The sequence below is a fragment of the Bacillus rossius genome, chromosome 8 (assembly GCF_032445375.1).
Source record: "Bacillus rossius redtenbacheri isolate Brsri chromosome 8, Brsri_v3, whole genome shotgun sequence".
Taxonomy (NCBI): Eukaryota; Metazoa; Arthropoda; class Insecta; order Phasmatodea; family Bacillidae; genus Bacillus; species Bacillus rossius.
Genome location: NC_086336.1, coordinates 49643644 through 49664861, shown reverse-complemented (window position 1 = coordinate 49664861; position 21218 = coordinate 49643644). Strand labels below are relative to the sequence as shown.

Below are 21218 nucleotides of genomic sequence, written 5' to 3'. Positions count from 1 at the left end.
AAAAAAAAATTAGCGGGAACATTTCGCAATGAGCCGAAACTAAAAAAAAAAAAACTTACACCCTTGTGCTGATTCTGCTGCATTGACTCGCAGCTAATCCTGAGGTCTCAGTGCTTGTGGGAAACCATAGACGGAAGAAATAATCATCGAATCACAATTTTCCTACTTGACGTGCCTCAAAAATAAACGGCCAATGAACAGGCGACAATTTTCCGAGCGTGTAGAGGATTGTGTAGTATATCTAGTATATCCTAGCAGTTTTTCCGAGTAACTTGTATAACTGAGAGAGTCGCCGATCGGCACTGACAAAGCTCGAACATTAATATCATGTTTGGAATATTAACAGTTTCTTTCTGTAAACGTGCTGGTCGTTTATTGTTGATAATCGTAAAAAAAATTTGGGGTTAATGTAGGCATGTCAGTTTGTTTTTCATCATCGCCTTGTATACGTAAATTCTGCATAAATTATTAAACGTGCCGCTCAAGAAACAACATTGACGTTTAAGAAACACGTAACATGTTACATGTTTTAGTAGCGCTGATATGGGGGGGGGGGGGATATTTTGAATCCAGCTAAAATATGATAGGGATAGTATTACCAACATGAGAGGTTTGGTAACCAAAATTGGTGACGGAGTAACTGTACATGTAACTACGACGCTTGTAAAGGCACCGAAAACGGGTTTAGAAACACACATGTCTTCACTTTTCGTATTATTTTCCACCAGAAGAGTTCGGAAAAACTTCCAGGCTTGTTTTCGCTGATCGAGTTTCCAGAGTGACGTGATAGAGTTAGGGCTGTCGTGAACGCCTGAAAGAAAATCCTTCGCCAGTCGATGAAATTCCATCCACGCCGTAAGCCGGGTGGGTCCTGGGGGGGGGGGGGGGGGATGGGTAGGAGGGGAGGTTATGTTTGGAAGAGGTGTGAAATTGAAAAGGAGAAGAGATTAACCGGAGGGTGGGAAGTCCATGCACGGATGAGCTTCTCTGTAGGAAATCCTCCGGTATCACTTTTCCACTGTGCTTCCTCGATTTACTTTCTTTCCTTTATTTTTTTTTGACGCACAGTTTCGAGAAATTTGGTGTTTTTTTCATCCACATTATGAACCGCACAGTAGAAAGAAATCAACTGAGACAACTGCGAAAAGAGTAAAACTCTTTATTGGGTTTACGATCAGGAAGTACATTCTAAAACTAATCGTGTTCTTTCTACTAATGTTGCTTACGAACAGTGAGGATGTGATCTTTACCGATGCATTCTTAACCGAAGGATTTTTTTTCAATTAAAGACTGAATTAAGTGAGCAACTAGAATATGTTTCAAATTGTAAATAAATAATACAAATCTATAATTACATCCGTAACATTAAAAAACAATTGTATCAAAGTACATGGTTAAAAGAAGAGTTTAACAAGCTTCGTCTTGAACAATATGGAATCTAATGGAATCCGATTCTTAACCGCAGAATCGAACCTCAGACTTAAAGGCAGGGATCTCACACGCCATGTCGAATATTTATTTTAATTATTTTCTCGTCACTTTCATTAGTGAGTGAAGAGCTATTTCCGTAAATTTTTAACACTTCCAACTCTAACTGTTTTTTTTTGTCGTTCTGCCACAAATATTTTCAAACCGATGTTCAGCTTAGCGTAGTGATAGGTATTACGGGTGTGAAAGGAAGAGTCGCGCAAGTGATGATAGTTACGAAGACTTTTTTTGCACCCACGAGATTACACTATCTGTTGAGAAGTTTTTTTTTTGTGGTAGGACAAACAAAAAAAAAACAAGTGAGTCACGGAGTAAAATTTTTTATTATAAATAGCCCTTAAATAAAATAAATAATAAAAAACGTAAAAAAAAGTATAATGACGTGTGAGATCAAGCTGTGAGAATCGAAATGTGAAATCTGGGATCGTATGCATATGGAATGGAGCCAGCATTTTAAGTTTAAAAAAAAAAGCCGGTAGTTATTAAAAAAAAGAAAAGAGAGAGAGACCCGAGTGTAAGTGGGACCTGCTCGGAGAACCGGAATCTCGGCCGTCCTTGGAGGGCGTCGGCGGGAACGCGGGGGCTCGCCTCTCGCGGGAGCCTATGGCAGCCGCCCGGTGGACCACCCCCCTCCTCCTGGGAGGTTCGGCGCGTCGGCAGCGTGCCAGGTGAAACACCGGTCCGTCCAGGAGGCGGGGTGGGAGGTGTGTCGCCGACACTCTCGCTCGGTCCGTGAGAGGGACAGACAGACAGAGAGAGAGAGCCGCCAGTCCGACGACATGGGCGCCTACCCGCGGGTCGTGGGCTCGTCTCCTCGACGCCAGCAGGCGCTGCTGCTGTTCAACTCCTCCGCCTCGCGCGTGGGGCTCGTGCCTGCGGGCGAAGGTAAGGGATCTCACCTTCCCCCCCCCCCCCCAGGGCCGGCGCGTCCATACAGGCGAACCAGGCAACCGCCCAGGGCGCCAAGTAGCTGGGGGCGGCGCAGCAAGACACACAACACCTCATATCATATGTTTTAACGATTATTGAAACTAGATGAAAATGGATTTTTGGTAACAGTTTGGAATGCTTATATTGATATAAGTAATTATTTAAAGTCCACGGTGACCTGTTTATGATTTGTAATTAGTAAAAAAAAGTAAAAACAAAACACACGCCTGCTTACATTTGATTATTAACAAAATCTTAGGCTTACGTGATGATTTACCTTGCACCAGCCCTGCCCCCCCCCCCTCACCAAACCCTGGGTCGCGTGCCACGTTCTTCCCAAGAGCCGCCCGTCGTCTACACAATAGTCCGAACCTGTGCGTGGTCCGTGACCTCATCCGAATGTGAGTGACGTCACATTGTCTCACCGGAAAACTGCCCTGTCCGCAATAATTGCGATGTCCGATGTCCCAATTTTTATTGATTTCTAAAGTTGTAACCAGGGCGCAGTAAATGTGTTTCAAACCGAATGTTTTTTTTTTTATTTTATCGTTTTGATGCTTTTGTAGTTTGAGATTGAACTTATGAAAGTTTTGGGAGTTCAATACTACCTATATATTTATTCAGTAAGACAAAGTGGCTTACAACACCTTCCGTTTCCTTCAATAACAAAAACAAACACCGCGTTTTTAAACGGGTAACCGGAAATTCAAATATCGTGAGTGTTCTGTTCTTTTTCCGTGTCCGAAGTACACAGGTTGGGACAAAAAGGTTCAAATTGACGAATGTCTTTTGACCAGGTAGGTCCGGACCTTCGCCCACTTGACGCATGACGTCAGAGGGTCACGTGGACCAATCAGCGACGAGTGTCCTTCGGACACAGTTTAGGACATTGCTATTGTAGACGGGCCTTAAATGTCACGTGCGAGGCCTCCGAGCGGAATGGTGTAACATCCGAGCTCTCGGTACACGAGACATTTTTTGGTAGGAGTACATAGTAAATCCGTGGGTGGAACGGAAGTCACATCGCGGTGCTGCCATCTGTGGCGGGCGCGCGCGTGAACCAAAGTTTCAGGCCGTCCGTCCGCAGATGGCATCACATTTTGGTTTTGTAACACATTTCCGTTCCAACTCGCACAGAGAAAAAGGTTTGTTTGAATAAAACAAATATTTGTTTATATATGGCAAAACAAATATTTACTTGGTGGAACAAAATATTTTGTTAGCTTAACCAAACTCGGTAAGTAACAAAAATGATTTGTTACACCTGACCAAATATACATTTGAGTTGACAAAATCATTTTATTGGGTCAACAGAATCTTTCCTACTTCAAAATATTTGTTTGAATTAACAAAATATATTTATTTCGCCATATATAAACAAATATTTTGTTGAGGCAAACCAACCTTTCTTTCAGTGTGACTTCCGTTCCGTCCACGAAATCACTCCCACCAAAACGCCCACACGTGCCGAGTGCCTTAAGATTTCACGCATGAAAAAATAATGGTGTTAAATTGCAAATTAAAAAAAATATTGCCGAAATATATATATTTTTTTGAAACTGATTTAATGGCGTGCTGGATGGCGTAGGGCACGCGAAGTCTTCAACGCAAACTTACAGCGTCCCTTTCCGTCGCTCCGCCTAGCACCAGCACTCGAGAGAAACACAGCCAAGAAGATAATCTCGGCTGGCACGGGCCAAGGACACATGACCGGACTGTGACCTCTGGGTTGCGACACACCGGTCCCATTTTTGTTTCCTTTTTCGAACGGACTATACACGGTTGACCTCCATTAGCAGATCTCCGACAGCTGACGCGCTCGTAAAATATGCTCTATACGAAGATTTAAGGTGAATAATGCTTCGGTTACAAACTCTTGGTAGAAAAAAAACTTATCATGCAACAATTTCTACCCTGACTTGAGAAATAAATATAATTATGTTACGTTTTGTAATGGTCGTAAACTTTTGGTGGCACCTGTACACAGATGTGTAGAACACGTGATTTTTCCCGTGATGATCCGCACGTTGACGGGGTAAGCGTCATGTAATATGTACATCGGCGAACCGTGGGGATATAGATACACCTACTTATCACAAGCAAGCTCTGCTGAGCGTTGTTGCTGGATTTCGATTGTTTTTTGTTTTTTTGTTATTGGCCTCATGCAACCTTGCCTGCCTATCGCTTCAATTGACTAAATAAACGTAAAAATTTAATTGCCACGAACGATACTTCCTTCAAGGAAAATTAACTTTCATTTATATAAACTAACAGTTTCAATCTTTCAAAACTTTCTGGTTTTAGTTATACATAAATTTTTTTTATGTTTCTATTTTAAGTATTTTTTTTATATGATTTAGAATATATATAATAAATCATACCTTCTAGCTGTAATATTATAAAAATTTCAAAATAAAACTACTGAAAATAATTATGTACATACTTATTTATGTAATATAAAGAAAACGTAAGCTAGGACTGCAGATTTTAACATGTGTCGGACATTTCAAACTAAAGGTAAATGTAAGAAAGTGATAAAATAAGTAAGAACTGATTCAGTAGTGTACAAGGGGTGGAAACAAGATTTGAAAAAAAAAAAAAAACAATAAGTAGTAGTAGGGATACTATCAAATCCGTTGCAATTTATTTGAAAATCTTAAATATTATTTAGAACCTTTGGCTCGAACAATTTTTATAAGACAAATTATTACCGTAAACAGGGGTTGAAATAAAAACAATCCAATTCTTCCTTGCTATCAAATTCGTTAGAATTAGTTTTAAACAATCTTAAAACTATTTAAAACCCTGTCCAAAGAAAAATGTTATATTACCACGTATTAGTGCAAGAGATGAAAAATAGTGTTTGAAGGTCCAAAAATTCATAATTACCTTGGTAGGTAAAATATTAAATTCGATCTAAACTATTCAATGCTGTGTTCAAAGAGTTAAAAACATTCGAAACATTTTATCTACATGGAATATGATAAAATGTTTAATTGATCATTTTGGAATATTGGAGAACATATATGGTGTTTTATGTACATTAAGTTTTTAAAATATTACAGAAGTTTCCAGAACATTTCGAAATTTGCATACGCATGTAGGCTGTGCCGAAATGGATATCTCTGTCCCATTGTTACTTGTTTCATGGATGTTTACAACAACAATGCAATTTTTTTCTTTGAGAGTAAGTTATTTATTTCAATGCAGATTAATTGTGATCTAGGTCTTTCGTGCACTCGCTTCACTCTCACGATCCTGACAAGTTTTGTAAACATACGTACCTATTCCTGTTTTAAAGACCTTTGAATAAAACTTCCACTGTTGCCACAACCGATTTCTATCTCTCGCTCTTTCTCTCTCTCGCTGGAATTTGACAACATGTGCAATTGTTTTAAATTAAATTAAATTACGACATTTGAATATGATACATTATATTACATCATTCCAGTTGATGATCTAAAATAATTAACTTGAAAAAACGCCGGATAAAAAAAAGCAAGCGTTACACAAGCAACAAAAATAATGAATATGCATTTAATAGAATTATTGCATAATGCTGAGAAAGCAAGTTTGACGTTTGGAGTGCAACTAAATGTAAGCAGAAAAATGTTTGCAATATTTTTTTTTACTAAACCAGAGGTTCACTCATATATACATATATACATATATACATATATACATGTATACATAAATCTAGTATATATAAATCTAAATGCTGTATATTCTTTCTCCAGACCCTTTAGTAAATTCGTGAGTTTAACATTACAATCCGCTTGTATCTAGTAAGCTTTCGTTCGGTTTTTTTGTATGTTGTCAGGGGTTCGACGTCATTAAAAAGAAAGTAAAAATAAACGAACACCTATCGATGCAGGTTTCAAATACGTAGCTGTTAAAAGTTATCATTTAAGTAAAGATACTGACAACGAAGATTAAAAAAAAATTAATGCGGCAATATCGTCCGTTACATACAGATTACAAGCGGAGTCACTCAACGATAACATTTTTACAAGGAATCGCTCTTGGGCGGATGTTGACACATTAAAAAGCGGCCAATGTTCAGTCAGCCCTTGTCTCATCTTATCTCCCTTTGGCAAAGCACTTCTCTCATTGGCCATTGGGGCGGGGTAGATGTCGGATCACTAAGGTCCCCACCACCACCCCTACCATGACAATCCTGGGTTCTGGTTTTCTGCACAGATTCCCTCCTCCCCTTCTGATTTTTGCAACACGGGATACTTTGGCGTTTGGGTTTTTTCTAGGGGTGGTCCTATCTCCCACATATCTTGCATTCCGTCACCGCTCTATTTTTGTACACTATTTTCATTCCCACAATGGCTTTTGAATTGTTATTGCTTATCCACGTTCGGATCTTAATAAAATGATAAATAAAATAGTTTCAAAAAGACTGTCGTTTTCCCACTAAAATAAGCCTCTTCTTGAAGTGTTAAGTCCGGGCAACGTCGGGTACTTTAGCTTTGTGTGTGTGTGTGTGTGTGTGTGTATGTATGTGTAGTTGTGAGTGTGTGTGTATATATATATATATAGCTTAAATAAACATATGGATGATGAGTTTTTTTCATGGTGTGAGACATATATCAGGTAAGAAGTCAAATTTAATTTTAAAATAAATAAATAAACATTACTGATGTCGTTGGGACCGTCGGGACACGTCCAACTACCATCGACGTGAAAGACGTCGATGATCCAAGTCGAATTCCGGATGTCGCCCAGATGCAAGGACATCGCTCGCCGTCACGTGGTGCCCATATGATAGTGTTATAACCTGGGAAGCAGAGCCACGATGCGTTCCGCCATGTATACGGGGGATAAGGGCGGCCGGGCCTCACCCCCCTCCCCCCTCGACGCTGTTATCTATCCCTTAGCGCGGCCTGGTGATCCCGCGGGTTTACAGAGTCCACCGCTTGGAGTGGCGCGAGCAGTGCGTCGCTCTTCTGGACGCTTCGGGCGTCGGGTCGGCCAACCACCCAACCAACCACTCCAGTAGGTTCCAGAAAGATGGCGAACGGGTATAAAAGCGCCGACGCCGGCCTCCGCGGGAGCTCGCAACGGGCGAGTCGAATGTAAGTGCGAGCTCTGTTGAGCGGCGCAAACACATGGAGAGACGGGACCGTGCGATTGCGACCGAGTGGCGCGAGGTAAGGGCGCGAACCACTGTCGAGCACTAGCTCCAGCGAGGAGTTCGAACTGTGGACTTGACAGATATCTGGTGATTTGTCAACATACACATTAAGTGTGGTGATTTAACTAATAGTGCAAATAATAGTGGCAAATAAAAATGTAAAATTAATTGGGCTATCCTTACGAACCCGTTTGCCCCACTCGTAACAATAGTTTATGGGTATGGAGTATTTTTAATATTTTGTAAGACAAATGCTGGTGACTTGTACATAAGTATATATTTAAAAAAAAAACGCTATTTAAAAATATTTCAGTGTTGAACCACTTTTGCGTAATATCGATTTTTAAATCATTTTCGTGAAAGAAAAACACTTGACTACATTCTGAGAGCGTTTGAAGAAGCGAGAAGCTCTCCTTTGTCACCGGGCATTGTCACCCGTTTGTGAAGCGGCGGAGGGGGGGGGGTTTGGGGAGAGAGGGGGGGGGAGTGTTACCAACGGTAAACACTCAAGTGCTCCTCGTGTGAGCGCGTGTGCGCTAGGAGCGCTAGTGCTCGCACTCTCCCGCTTCTGGAGATTTTCCAGCGACCACGTCTCGGAATGCCAAGGTCGACCACTCAGCGGCCTGCGCGGCGCCACGCCCCCCACCTTGCCGTCGCTAAGGGCGACGCCGTATTTCCAATCGTGCGCCTATTCGCCTCTACGCGCCGGGCGCACAACCGGAGCTCAGTCTTCGCGTCGGAAACGCACCTCTGTTGGACTTTAAAGGGGTTGTACCGTAAATAATTTTGTTTGTAATAATTTGTGTTTCCTCACATGATTTAATATAAAAGTTCTCAAAATATCTATGTTTAATTAATGTTTTTAAAAAAAATTGTACCAAACAAGTCCTTATAAAATGATGTTTAGTAACTTAGAGGCGAATCTCTATGTTAGTCCTAGCTTGTGCAGAAAGTATGATGTCATGCGGTATAAAGTTTTGTAATAATCATTCGATTGAAACTTTCGTCTTTATTTTTGGTAGATCATTCTTAAATCAATTGAAATTACTTTTTCTCCCAAAAGCTCTGGAAAAAAATCAGGTTTCTATAGTTTTGAGCGACCTAAATATATTTATGACGAAATCTACATCAAAACTGTATACCACGTGATTTTATGCTGTCAGTATATGCTAGGACTGGCATGAAAATTTGCCTTTGAGTTAACTATCTTTTTTCCAGACCTTTTATTATTTTATTGTAATTAATTATTTGCATGTAATTAAAAACTATTTTTAATGATGCCAAAGAAGTATAACTTCTCACGCGCGTACATAAGTACACGCACCCATTTTTTTTTAAATTATTATTAATTTTTGCTGAACTAACAAACGCGGAGGTAAAACAACGGGCTCGCTTTCAGGAGATACCTGGGTTCGAATCATGGTTCGGTTCGGTTTTAATGTTTTTCCGCAATCACTCTAAGGCATTTCACGATTATCTGAATACATTGTACGTATGTCTCCGCGTTTAATTGCCTCGCTGTCGACAAAACGTAAGAAAACAAATTAAACATAATGTATACATGTGATAAAAATAACATTTTGTTTTGTTAAATTTTATATATTATATAGTCTTAAAGCGCAGAAAATCCGCATTTTCCGCTTATAAGACTCGGACTCCAAAGATGAAAAGGCTATTTTATTTTCCTGTCATTGCTATTAATTAAAGTATTGTCATCCTGTCGTAAATTTTCTCACAAACATATGTACTAATTTTTATATTCGAGCTGTATGATGTTAATATAGTGAATTTTCACAACTGTTTAATGAGATCAGTAAATATCTGTTGGGAAAATTTCAGACGAAACGTAAGAGAGCTATCGTGGTAAATTCACAGGGAAAGTCTTTAAACAATAAACATGAAATAACCAAACCTGTGTGTGAGAAAGAGCCTATAAGCGTTACGGCCAGCGTAATGTCTCCTCCCCCCTCGTCAAGCGCCGCCCCTTTTTAGGTCAGGAGTTCAGACCGCTATTCTTATCCCGTGTAATTTTCCACTCGACCGAGACACACCGGACACTGGTCTCGTGGAAAGTTTTCTTTCGTAATGCGTAAGCTTCGCTCCGAAAATACCAAGGCGTTGTCGTACTTCTACCTTTCTCTGAGTAACTTTCGGTTCTTTCGTTTCTTGGATGATTAATCGGTTCGTGGACATTTGTGGAGTATGATTTTACGAATTTTCTGAGAATATGGATCACCAAGTAACTTATCGTTTGAAAATAAAATAAATGTATTTACCATACTATTTATTTATAATTAAGTCATTATTTATTATGCATTTATTTGTTCTTTGAATGATTCCCTTAATGAAGAAGATTCCAGGATTGGAAAAATATATTGTGAGTTAAACTATACTAAACAGACAAACACGTAGTGCCTAGCCATATAGATGATATACGAGTACTTTTAACAAAGACTTAACTTTTCTCAGATTTGTACCACTGAAATAATTTAACGAATGCTTGAGTCACTTTTTTTTATATCTCAGAATTCAGATCTTTTTTTATCTACGTTAAACACATTCAATCTTTTCGGTGACAACCTAATTTGTCTTTGCGTTCCTATCAGCCGTTGATAGCGTTACTCAGCTGAAACGACAGCATATTACATATTACTATCAAATACCACTCGAGATAGCTTTCAATCGTGACTACCTGCCTACAATCACTTTGACGGATTGCTAGATTATTTTAGTTGTTTTACCTACCGTTGATATCAAGATCATCAGCAACGGCAACGCGGGCAACTAAAAACGAAAGAAAAAAATCAGAAACATTGAGGAAGGTGTCGTCCATGGCATGCAGGGGAAATGAACCGTTAGAGAATTGCTTTTTTTTTTTTTTTTTTTTTCGTGGCGTGGAGTGGTTTTGGAAAGGAATGGGAGACGGAAATCGGGATTGTCGGACTGGAATTATGTCTGCGTCTCACCACTAGGCGTAACCCTAGGGTCGTGGGTTGCTGTCCTGCCACAGGCTATCGGCACGTACGGAGAAAGTTTTACGTTCCTTAAATAAGTAAACAAGACCTGTTCCCCCCCCCCCCCTCCTTCTCGATACCTTTGATGCTAGAGGCGGCTCTTGTCTTCCGAGCTTGGTTCCAGCATCGACAAAGCGCGGACGGAACTGTCGAAATCGGCTGATGTAAACAGTGACACGCGTGCATCTGTTCAGCATCAAAAATTGAACTTATTTGGCATGACCTATAGTGTGTCTCATCATAAGTTTGCAGTGTGCATTTTAGTGGGCGTTTACTTTCTCTTTCCGATGCATTAGTCCTGACGTCAGCGCTGTGCTTGTATCAGTGTGCTCTGATACACGCCACAGAGTACATAAGTTTTAGACAGAACTTCATAGTGTAATGATTTTTTTACTGTATCTGGAACTCTGTATTTTGGAAAGAAATTTTTTTTAATGAAAATTGTGTTAAATTAAAAAAAAATTGTTGTATTTCATCAAGAGCATCATTTGAGAATATTTAATTTTTACTTCTAAGGAGACGTAACTGAAAGACTGCACCTCGATTTAAACAGTTTTTAACACTTTTTAAATGTATATTTTTAGTAGTACAGTTGTTTTCGTGTGCATGTACAATTAACACCTAAAGAAGTATTACTTCAAAAATAATTTAATAAAAATGGGGTCTGATTGAATGGAGGTTTTTAATGGTATAAATTACATTACATATAATTATTACTTCATCGAGATAATTCACAGCAATAATTGCGCTCATTTAAATTTACGAGTGCAAAATGCTATCGAATTAATTTTTTTATTTTTTATTTGCTTACTTAATAAACTATTTTGAGATATTGTAAAAAAAAATTATCTCACCAACTGCGACGAAGGAAAAAGCATATTTTAATGTAATAGTAATGCCCATAATACTTCTTCCGTGTGTTTTAAATGTCGGTTTCCACACATCCTCTCCCCGACTTGTTACCTCCATGGCCTGCCTTTCTTCCGCAAGTTGTAAATGTCGGTTTTCACACACTCCCAGACTTGTTTCCTCCATGGCCTACCTTTCTTCCGAAAGTTGTAAATGTCGGTTTTCACACACTCCCAGACTTGTTTCCTCCATGGCCTGCCTTTCTCCCGCAAGTTGTATATGTCGTTTTCCACACACCCTCTCCCCGACTTGTTACCTTCATGGCCTGCCTTTCTTCCGCAAGTTGTAAATGTCGGTTTTCACACACTCCCAGACTTGTTTCCTCCATGGCCTGCCTTTCTCCCGCAAGTTGTATATGTCGTTTTCCACACACCCTCTCCCCGACTTGTTACGTCCATGGCCTGCCTTTCTTCCGCATGTCGTAATTGTCTGCCTCAACACACCCACTCCCAGACTTGTTTCCTTCGTGAAGAGCCTATGATGTACATTCTGTATTGCACAGACCCGAACAAGCCCGAATATATACCTTCGGCCAACTTCGTCAGTTTTTTTGTTTATTACTTTACAAAATTGTGGATGGTGTGGTTATGTTAGGTTAGTATAGCTACATTTAAAAAATACTGTCAGATCATTTTAATGCCGACGTTGGCCGAAGGTAGATATTCGGGCTTGTTCGGGTCTGTGCAATATTATAGAATGTACATCATAGGCTTCCCTTCCTTCGTGGCCTGCCCTGCTCCTCGGCATGTGAGCCTACCCAGGGCCGGCGCGTCCGTACAGGTGAACCAGGCGACCGCCTAGGACGCCAAGTAGCTGGGGGCGGCGCAGCACGACACATAACAGCTCATATCATATGTTTAACGATTATTAAAACTAGATGAAAATTGATTTTTGTAACAGTTTGGAATGTTTATATTGATATAAGTAATTATTTAAAGTCCACGGTGACCTGTTTATGATTTGTAATAAGTAAAAAAAAAAACACAAGCCTGCTTACATTTGATTGTTGACAAAATTTTAGGCTTACGTGATGTATTTTGAGGCAAGGAAATTTTTTTTGGGGTGTCCGGCGGGTGTGGGGGGGGGGGGGGGGGTCGCATTAAGGTTTTTCGCCTAGGGCGCCAATTTACCTTGCACCGGCCCTGAGCCCCCTACCCCCCATGGTGTGCCCGCAGCAGGCGACCAGGCGGGAGTGCTGGACATGTCGGCCTTCTCCGGCGACGGCCGGTGGGTCGTGGCGCGCAAAGGCCTGGCCGAGCTGATGGGCACGGCGCTGCTGCTCTTCCTGGGCTGCATGGGCGGCGTGGGCGGCCTGTCGGAGTCCCCCCCGCCGCACCTGCAGGTCGCCCTCACGTTCGGCCTCGTCGTCGGCATCATCATACAGGTGAGCCCAGACAAACTACTGCTTAAGGCCCCCGCCTCGTCAGGGGTGTATGTGTGTTAGTGAGGCGGGATGATAAGCGCGACGCTCGATGGTATTTCTAGCGCGGTATCGCCTCTAAGCGCACAGCTCTAAATTGACGCGCAGTCTTCTCGTCGTCACAGGATAACTGTGAAATTTCAGCGGTGACCGTAACATTATATGGTCGAGGAATGAAGATAAAGGTGTAATGCAAGTCCCTTAAGTGCTTTCAAGAATCTGTACTGGTGGTTTTACGCCTAAATATTACTCTGAAAACATGCGTTTTGGTCATTTTAACTCTTCTAGAAATGCAGTTTAAAAACTTGATCCAAAATTAAAAGTACTTTTCGGGCCTCAGCGAACTCTTAAATGCTTTTCGTAAGCAGACCCCCACCGGGATATCTTGGGTAGTTTTGAAATCGCGTTGTTTTTCCTGAAGCTCTGCGCACCGTGTGTGTGCCTGGGAAGGCCTACCCGGGCACACACACGGTGCGCAGAGCTTCGGGAAAAACAACGTGATTTGTTAACTACTTAATATAACCGAGTGGGGTCTACTTTCGAAAAGCATTTATGAGTTCGCTGAAGGCCGAAAAGTAATTTTGATTTTGGATTAGGTTTTTAACTGTATTTTCAGAATAGTTAAAAATGGCTAAAATGCATGTTTTCAAAGTAATTTTAAGGCGTTAAACAACCGGTACAGATTCTTGAAAGTAATTAAGGGACTTGCACTACACCTTTATCTTCAGTTCTCCGCCATATAATTTTACGGTCACCGCTCAAATTTCACAGTTATCCTGTGACGGCGAGAAGACTGCGCACCAGTTCAGAGCCTTGCGTTTAGAGGCGATACCGCGCTAGAAGCACCAGCGAGCATCGCGCTTATCAACCCGCCTCACCAACACACATAAACTCCTGACGAGGCAGGCCCCTTAACTTCCCGTCGTCAGCCAAGTCATTCCACACACAACTCTTGAGGTTTATTCCGTGACAACCAGGATGAACCAGCCACAACGTATCTCAGTAAATTATTCTGAATTCGAAAAATAATTTTCCCCCACATTTCTCCTTATTTTACCCGGAACCCTCATATACGTTGGCCACGACGCTTAGGCCTAGGGCACGTGAAGCTTTTGTAACACGCGTTAAGAGCTAACATGCGTTTGTGAAATATCTAGGCTTGGATGAAAGCGTAACACATGCTAACGCGCGTTACCGCTCAATGCCGAGTCTAAAACCGCGGTCTCCAGATTCCCCAACCTAACTCGTCAGTCAATGTATACCTACAGTGTCCAGTAGGACTGTTCAGAACATACCTGCTACCACAGAGGAGGCTGGTCATATTGATGTTTGATTTGACGCGAAACCGGACTCTCCATAGCGAGTTATGTGTCCGCCTTCTCAACACGCTCCGTGTGTACTAGGCCTTATCCATATTGTGTACGAGGTGCTGGTCAACCTTGGTAGGATGCTTTCATAGACGTCTCCTTGACTTAAAAGGGGTAGGTATTTTAAAAAATAAACCTAATGCGATATTTTGTGCATGCATTTAATTAATAACACCTTCTATTTGATTTTTCGTGGATTTGCAAGAAGTTAAAACGTATTTGTAAAAAAAATTTGTTGTCTGTAATGTCGGTTTACGGACGATAGTTTAACATGACAACGTCATAACAAAACATTGATGAAATGATTGCATACTTTTATGAACAAAATTGAATCATTTTTACTGAATTATCACTATTTTGTATGGATACAAAGGAGGAGTGAAATGAAATCTACAATTTAATTGATAAATTTACTTTTAATTGCACTCATTAATTCAAATATGTTTATTACTTTAACGAAGAGATTATTTTAACTATAACTTTTATACAAGTTTGCTATTTAACTTCAAGATCGTCGAGAATGTTTTACGCTTTTTCGCAATTACACATTTAACGATGAAGTTTGTTCGTCGTGAAATTAAACGTAAAATTTAATAAAAATGTCCTTGCAGTTAGTAAAATAAGTATTAGTAAGTTTAAGAAAAATTTCGGCTCTAATCTCCAACCCAGGCGCTCGTGGTGCGCTGGGGCCGAGATTAAAATTCGTCGAGAATATTTTACGTTTTTATGTCTTCCAGTGCTCAAAATGATATGCAATTGTGGCCCCGGGCACGAAATTTTATTTATAATTCATTAATAATAACGCCCCTCACGATAAACAAAGGAAAATATGTATTAACTAGTGCCTGGTTGCCGCGGAAGTTGATAGATAGCGCGATTCATTCGGTTCGCGTCCGTCGCCGTAGATAACAGCACTGTAGGGGAATAATATTTTTTAGTTTTTATAATACGATTTTATAACAAATACGTATCCCAAATACACCAAACTTATTTATAATGTGTTACAATATTTTTTAAAACATTGTGCAAAAGATCTCGGGTGTAACTTGAATTATTATGTGTAACTGTAAAACACCATTGTTCGTACAAAAACGTATTTCAAAATTCAACATTACTTTTAAATAACCGTATCGATTGTGCTGAAAATCGGTGGACGATCGTAAAATTACATAATATTAATAATTCAAACGACGAAAACATGATTGAAAAGTCAAATCGATGGTTGTTCCAATCGAGTGGAAGAGATTTTCTGCAGGTAGTTCAGGTCAAATTTCAAGGTCAAGGTCAAAGTTCAAGGTCAAAGTTTAAGGTTAAGGTCAAAGTTCAATGCCGACAGTCGAGGTCATAGGTATGGTGAACAGAAAATTGTACTAACGTGGCATCAGCACACTCTATCAGACGAAAACAAGATGTCCAGCGGATAAAGACAAGATGGCGGACATGACGTCATACCAGCTGACGACATATAACTTGTTATTGGTGGTGGTAGGTCAGTCTGTAGGTGTCTTCTGTGGAGGAAGGATCAGTCGTTTACTCTCGCCGGGAATCGAACCGAGGAGAAAATCGTTTAAGTAGCTAAACATTTTAAGTAGGCAATTTTTAAAATATTTTTTGGAATATTTTTCGGAATTTCTAGCATTAAAATTGTGGATTTCCAAGATGGCGGCCGTAAAGAAAAATGCAACATTAATAGAATCCAATATGGCGGTCGTAACGAAAAGTGTAACGATGACAACGTACTCAACCAAGATGGCGGGCGTAACGAAACATGCAACATTATATAGTCAAATATGTTGACCGTAACGATATGTGCAACGGCGTTTTTAAGTAATATTTTATGAAATTTTAATTAATACATTTTTTATAATTTTTTAAATTTCTCCTGGTTTTATAACATAAGAATTATGGATTTTCAAGATGGCGGACATGACGTCATACTAGATGACGATATATATACCTTGACATAAGTGGTGGGAGGTCAGTCTGCCGGCGGCTACAGTGGAGGAAGGACATGACGTCATTTTTTTTTAAATTTTTGATCCCGCCGGGTTCGAACCGAGGACTCCAAGCTCCATGTATATATATATTTTTTAATTTATTAAATTCGATTATTTATTTTTTTATAATTTTTTTTCATTAAAATCAGATAATGAATATAAATATTAAAGATGGCAGCCTAAACGGTGATTGCAACGTTGACGTCATAATCCAAGATTGCAGTCATGGTATCCTTATTCCTAGAAATGGCTTATCGGAGGCTTTACACATGGATGCTTAAGCCGTTTTTAGGACATTGTGATCTTTCTAAGGCAAAAAGGAATTTGGAGGTTTTTCGAAATCCTAATTTTTGAATTGTGGAATTTTTTGAGAATTTTTGGCGGGATTGTTTCCCAAAAAAAAAATTGACATTTTGGCAATTTTTTTTGGCTAATTTTGGCGATTTTGGCTAATTTGGCTAATTTTGAAAGTTAAAGGTTCTAGGTCAAGGTCACGGTCATCCAATATGGCCTTTGACGTCAAAGCAATAGGTCATTGACCCGGCACCAGCACTACAACCCTGAACCCTGCGCTCTTGAGGAACCAAAACGTACTACTGAGCTGTAAACGTGCAAGGGTAGGCTCTGACGGTCATTATTTGCCTTATATTTATGTAGTGAAACTTGGCAAATGGTTAGCTGCTATGCAGAGATTATCATGTGCATTGGGATATTGGGGTCATTCTTTACGGTCGTGGCCTTGATACCCCGATCCGAACGCTTTAAGTTGTGTAATTGAACTTTGTCCTGAGATAAGAATATTCTTGTTGAAGCTTAGATTTATTAGCACAGAGTTGTCATCTCTCGCTGATGGTATTTACAGTAAATTCACGGCATTTCAAACTAAGAATGCACCTCAAATAAGCTAAGGTATCTTCAGAGTTTCAGATTCCTTGTACTCCTTAGGAAATACTTCGGGCCCTTATTAATGTTTCCATTTTATTATATACGGCATTTGCTATAATTAAATTCTTGAATGGAACGGAAGTCGCATTGAACGGAAATGTGAAAAACCACGGTGCTGCCATCTGTGGCGGATGGCTCGAACCAAAGTTCATACAGCCGAAGGATTTTTTTTTTTGGGTGTTAACTGCTTAATGGATTTTTACTAGATGGGTAGTATTTTAATAAAATTCCTTGACAAAAATTAGGCCCAAAGACCGGGTGTAGTCATTTTTCAAGACTTTTTCACTTTTGTCGGAGGCGAATCATTGCATTGATTCGATAGTCAACGTAGCTGCTCGGGCAACGAATTCTATCGGTGGGTGCTGAGACTACGTGTAATTCGCGTCAAGAAATGTAGTTGAAAACACAATTTGCGTGTATTTATCAGGCTCGGCATTATTTGAAAGAATTCTAGTTAAATTTCATGTCCGAGTTTCGTATTATAAGTGTATTTGCAACATGAGGACACATGAATTTTCTCGTTACCGAGGTTAGGTGTTACACATCTTTGGCGAGTACTGAAAGATTTGCTCATATATATATATATATATATATATATATATATACACGCTGTAGACATAACAGGTTCATGAATGTTTTGTTAATACGCCAATGTGATCCTTGTGAGTTTACGTTCGCAGTAACTAAAATCACTACCCGTAAATTTTTGAAGATACCCATAACTTACGAAGAATATTTGTAACCAACGTCCTTTGAAAATTTTAGGTAAATTGTTTGTACACTGTAGAAACTCGCAATCACTTATCCGCATTTCTAGTCTGTCAAGAGTTTCTAATCAGGATCAATCAACGATTAACCATTTTACTAACTTCAGGTGACCGAACTTTTTTTTCAGTGCCATGGAGTATTAAGTTAAAACATTTATACATTTATTAATGTACAAGCAATAATAACTTGCAGACTTTTTAACGGGGTCTGTATTAATAATTATATATCGTTGGTAAGCGGGTGGCGTTATCTTCAGTTCCATTTTTCAGTGTGTGTACTATGTGTCCACTGCGTGTACTGTGTGTGTATACTACGTGTTCATTGAGTGTGTACTATGTGTTCATTGAGCGTGTTCTGTGTGTTCATTACATGTCCAGTGTGTGCACTGTGTGTCCATTGTGTGTTCAGTGTTTTTTCTGTGTGTCCATTGTGTGTCCAGTGTGTGTACTTTTTGTTCATTGTGTCCATCGTCATCCTGGACTTATCAGGTGCTAGAGGAGAAAAGTAGCCCTAATTGTCATAAAAATTCATAACGCTCAACAGTAATTTGGCGGCGGTCTGCAAGGGATGAAAATCCTTTGTCTTATTCGGTGCCGAGCCATTAACGACGCACTTTCTTCCGCACTGAATAGCTGTGGTTCGTGTTCCGACAGTGGACATGTGTCTGGGAGAATCTGAACCAATCATGAAGCAAGGTTGATGCTATACTGTTCCAAGACACAAATAATCTCGATTTTTGCGGAAAAAAAAATACATGGCCCTACTTTTGCTAATTTATTTGTAAACAAAAATCGTGAAGCACTAAGGGCGACACCAGCACCCACAACAAGTACCCAGTAGCCTCTATGAGCAAGGCAGTGCGTCGGACGCGCAGTCTTTTAGTCATAATTCTTGTGAATGTGAGACTTCAATTGGCATCCCTATAAGTTACATTTGCACTATAATTTTTCTTTTTAAAAGGAAAAGGAATATTCATGTAAAATTATAGATATGTGTACATTTGTAAATTTACATGAAAACAACTGTATCTTTACAAATTAGTGTTCTCAGCAATACTGAGTATACGGATTCTTACCCGAACACTTATGCTTTGAGTTGCCGTACTCCTCCAATAGTTAAAGTTATTTATAAAACTTTCCCTGAATATTTTTCCAGTATTAACTGGGCACATTAATAAGCATTATAAAAGAATATAAAGTACAGTTATTGATTATTATATTATCTTTTCCATGGTTTAAATAAAATATGCTTGAAAAATCAATTAAAATATAAAATTGTTTGCCATTTTTCGTAAGAAATACTCAATATTATCTCGAAAAACGTATTTCATATGTGCAAAAATAACGATAATCATGTGCTGTACAAATTTACCATATATTTCTTGCAGTATAAAGAAACTATTTCTTGGGAACTGGTTTCCAAAGGAATCTCATGTACAAGTACAGAAAAATATTTTCTTTGTGCAAATTGTGTGACAACTTTCAATGCGCGCGTCTTGGGTGGTTCCGTAGATCTAAGTTTGAGAGTTTTTGAGACAAATCAGTGCAAAAAAAAAAAAGCTCATTTTGACCATTTGTGAAGGGCTTTGAAAAATATTAATCACACGTTTTATGTCTCGAAAGTATAAACACTTTTTTTTTGTATGAAAACAGATGGCAGAAACGTTCAGTATTTCTTGTAAAAACGCTTATTTCTAAAACCCTACAGCCTTTTGGCAGTAATTCTTAACTTAAGAGGCCATTAGACCATTTTACTGACTCATTGAACAAACGATTTTGCACAATGTAAAACTTGTTCTCACTTTTCAGAGCTAGTTACATTGTAACCCTGCGACGTTTTACATTACCAGATTTTGTGATAAGCACAGTACTGCTTGGCTGTATTCAATATAAAGCACATTTAGTCCTTTATCATTGCTGGAATGTTATCTAACGATTGGGCACGGTAATCTTCAAAGGTGAAAAGCTTCTGTTATTAGTTATGAAGGAAATTGCTGGTATCTTATCAGCAGTCTGGATAGTTTCCTAAATTATTTTTCATCTACAATTTTTAATCTTTTGCCTGTGATTTAAAATGAACCAACGAACTGTAAATTATATTTTATAAATAATTTCATCACTTCAACAATTGTTATTTGATTGTTTTAAGAATCTTAAAAGCCATTTTATATTGCAATTTTTACGTGAATTGGGAGATTTAAATAGTGTTATACAATTTTGCATGTAGTTTTTGTCGTAAAAATCTTTATTTTTAGGGTATGATTCACAAATAAACCAAAACTCTTTTATCACAAAACCCTGGGGGAAAAAATTAGGTTTTCAAGTTTGTTGGAAAATTAATTTTTTTTATTAATTTACGTATAATGTTTCTAAAATATCACACAAACGTTTATTTAACGATTACATCAGCTATGTTCATGCTAGTATTTAAATACATATTAACCTTGGCGTGTCTCCAAAACAGTTAAATAAATATTTATAAAAATTTTCTAACCATTTATAAACATCTCCCCATTGTTATATTATGAATATATGATCAAACCACAAAAAAACACATATAAGCATAGTTATCTAGGATATTAACCCGTTGAGCCTATTTTGTGCGTAATTTTATCCGGTATCTCAACATTTAGGCTCACCTACGTGAACCTCTTAAACACCATACCGTCAGAGAAATTAGAATGCTTTAGGCACAACTTTCTGATATCCAGTATCATACTTTCCACTCGTGTGTAAAAGTTGCTTGTTTAAGTGAGCGATTTTGTACATTAGCCTTAAATTTTTACTGAATGCCCAAATGTTATGCTACTACAGTTGTTTATAGATTAAGAGTGTGAGTTAAAAGAAAAAAATTTCAAAGCAGTCATGAGGACTGCCGACAGAAGTGAAAAATTTTTCGCAATTTTTACGAAAAAATATTATCACACAACAAATTTGTTTTATCACGTTAGTAAAATAACTCCTAAATTACTATAAAATACGCATTGCATAGTAATTGTAGGTATTATAAAAATAATGATGTCCTTAATTTATAGGTTATATTGTTACAAAGATTTCGATTTCTTCGTTATTCAAACTATATATCTATATGAGAATATTAATATTTTTTATACTCACATTTTACTGCACAGTAATCGTATACTTAAGATTTAAAAGCGCAATAAGTTATACTAATAGGAACATACATAGTGTTATCGTTAATACGGCACGTGACCATGTCGATGACGACTTACATGAA

The 21218-nt window shown here is 38.8% G+C and overlaps 1 protein-coding gene across 4 annotated transcripts in view; it reads left to right on the top strand.

Moving 5' to 3' along the window:
• Positions 1 to 21218, top strand: part of LOC134534897 (aquaporin-like) — a 59227-nt gene that overhangs the window by 16186 nt on the left and 21823 nt on the right. For 2 of the 4 annotated variants that reach the window (XM_063373575.1, XM_063373574.1), the window contains exons 1-2: positions 2214 to 2373; positions 12660 to 12868. In XM_063373575.1, coding sequence (XP_063229645.1) covers positions 2268 to 2373; positions 12660 to 12868 — 315 coding nt within the window. In that variant the 5' untranslated portion in view covers positions 2214 to 2267. Of the gene's footprint in view, positions 1 to 2213; positions 2374 to 12659; positions 12869 to 21218 lie in introns of those variants that run through there. The other 2 variants (XM_063373576.1, XM_063373577.1) reach the window with 2 other exon arrangements.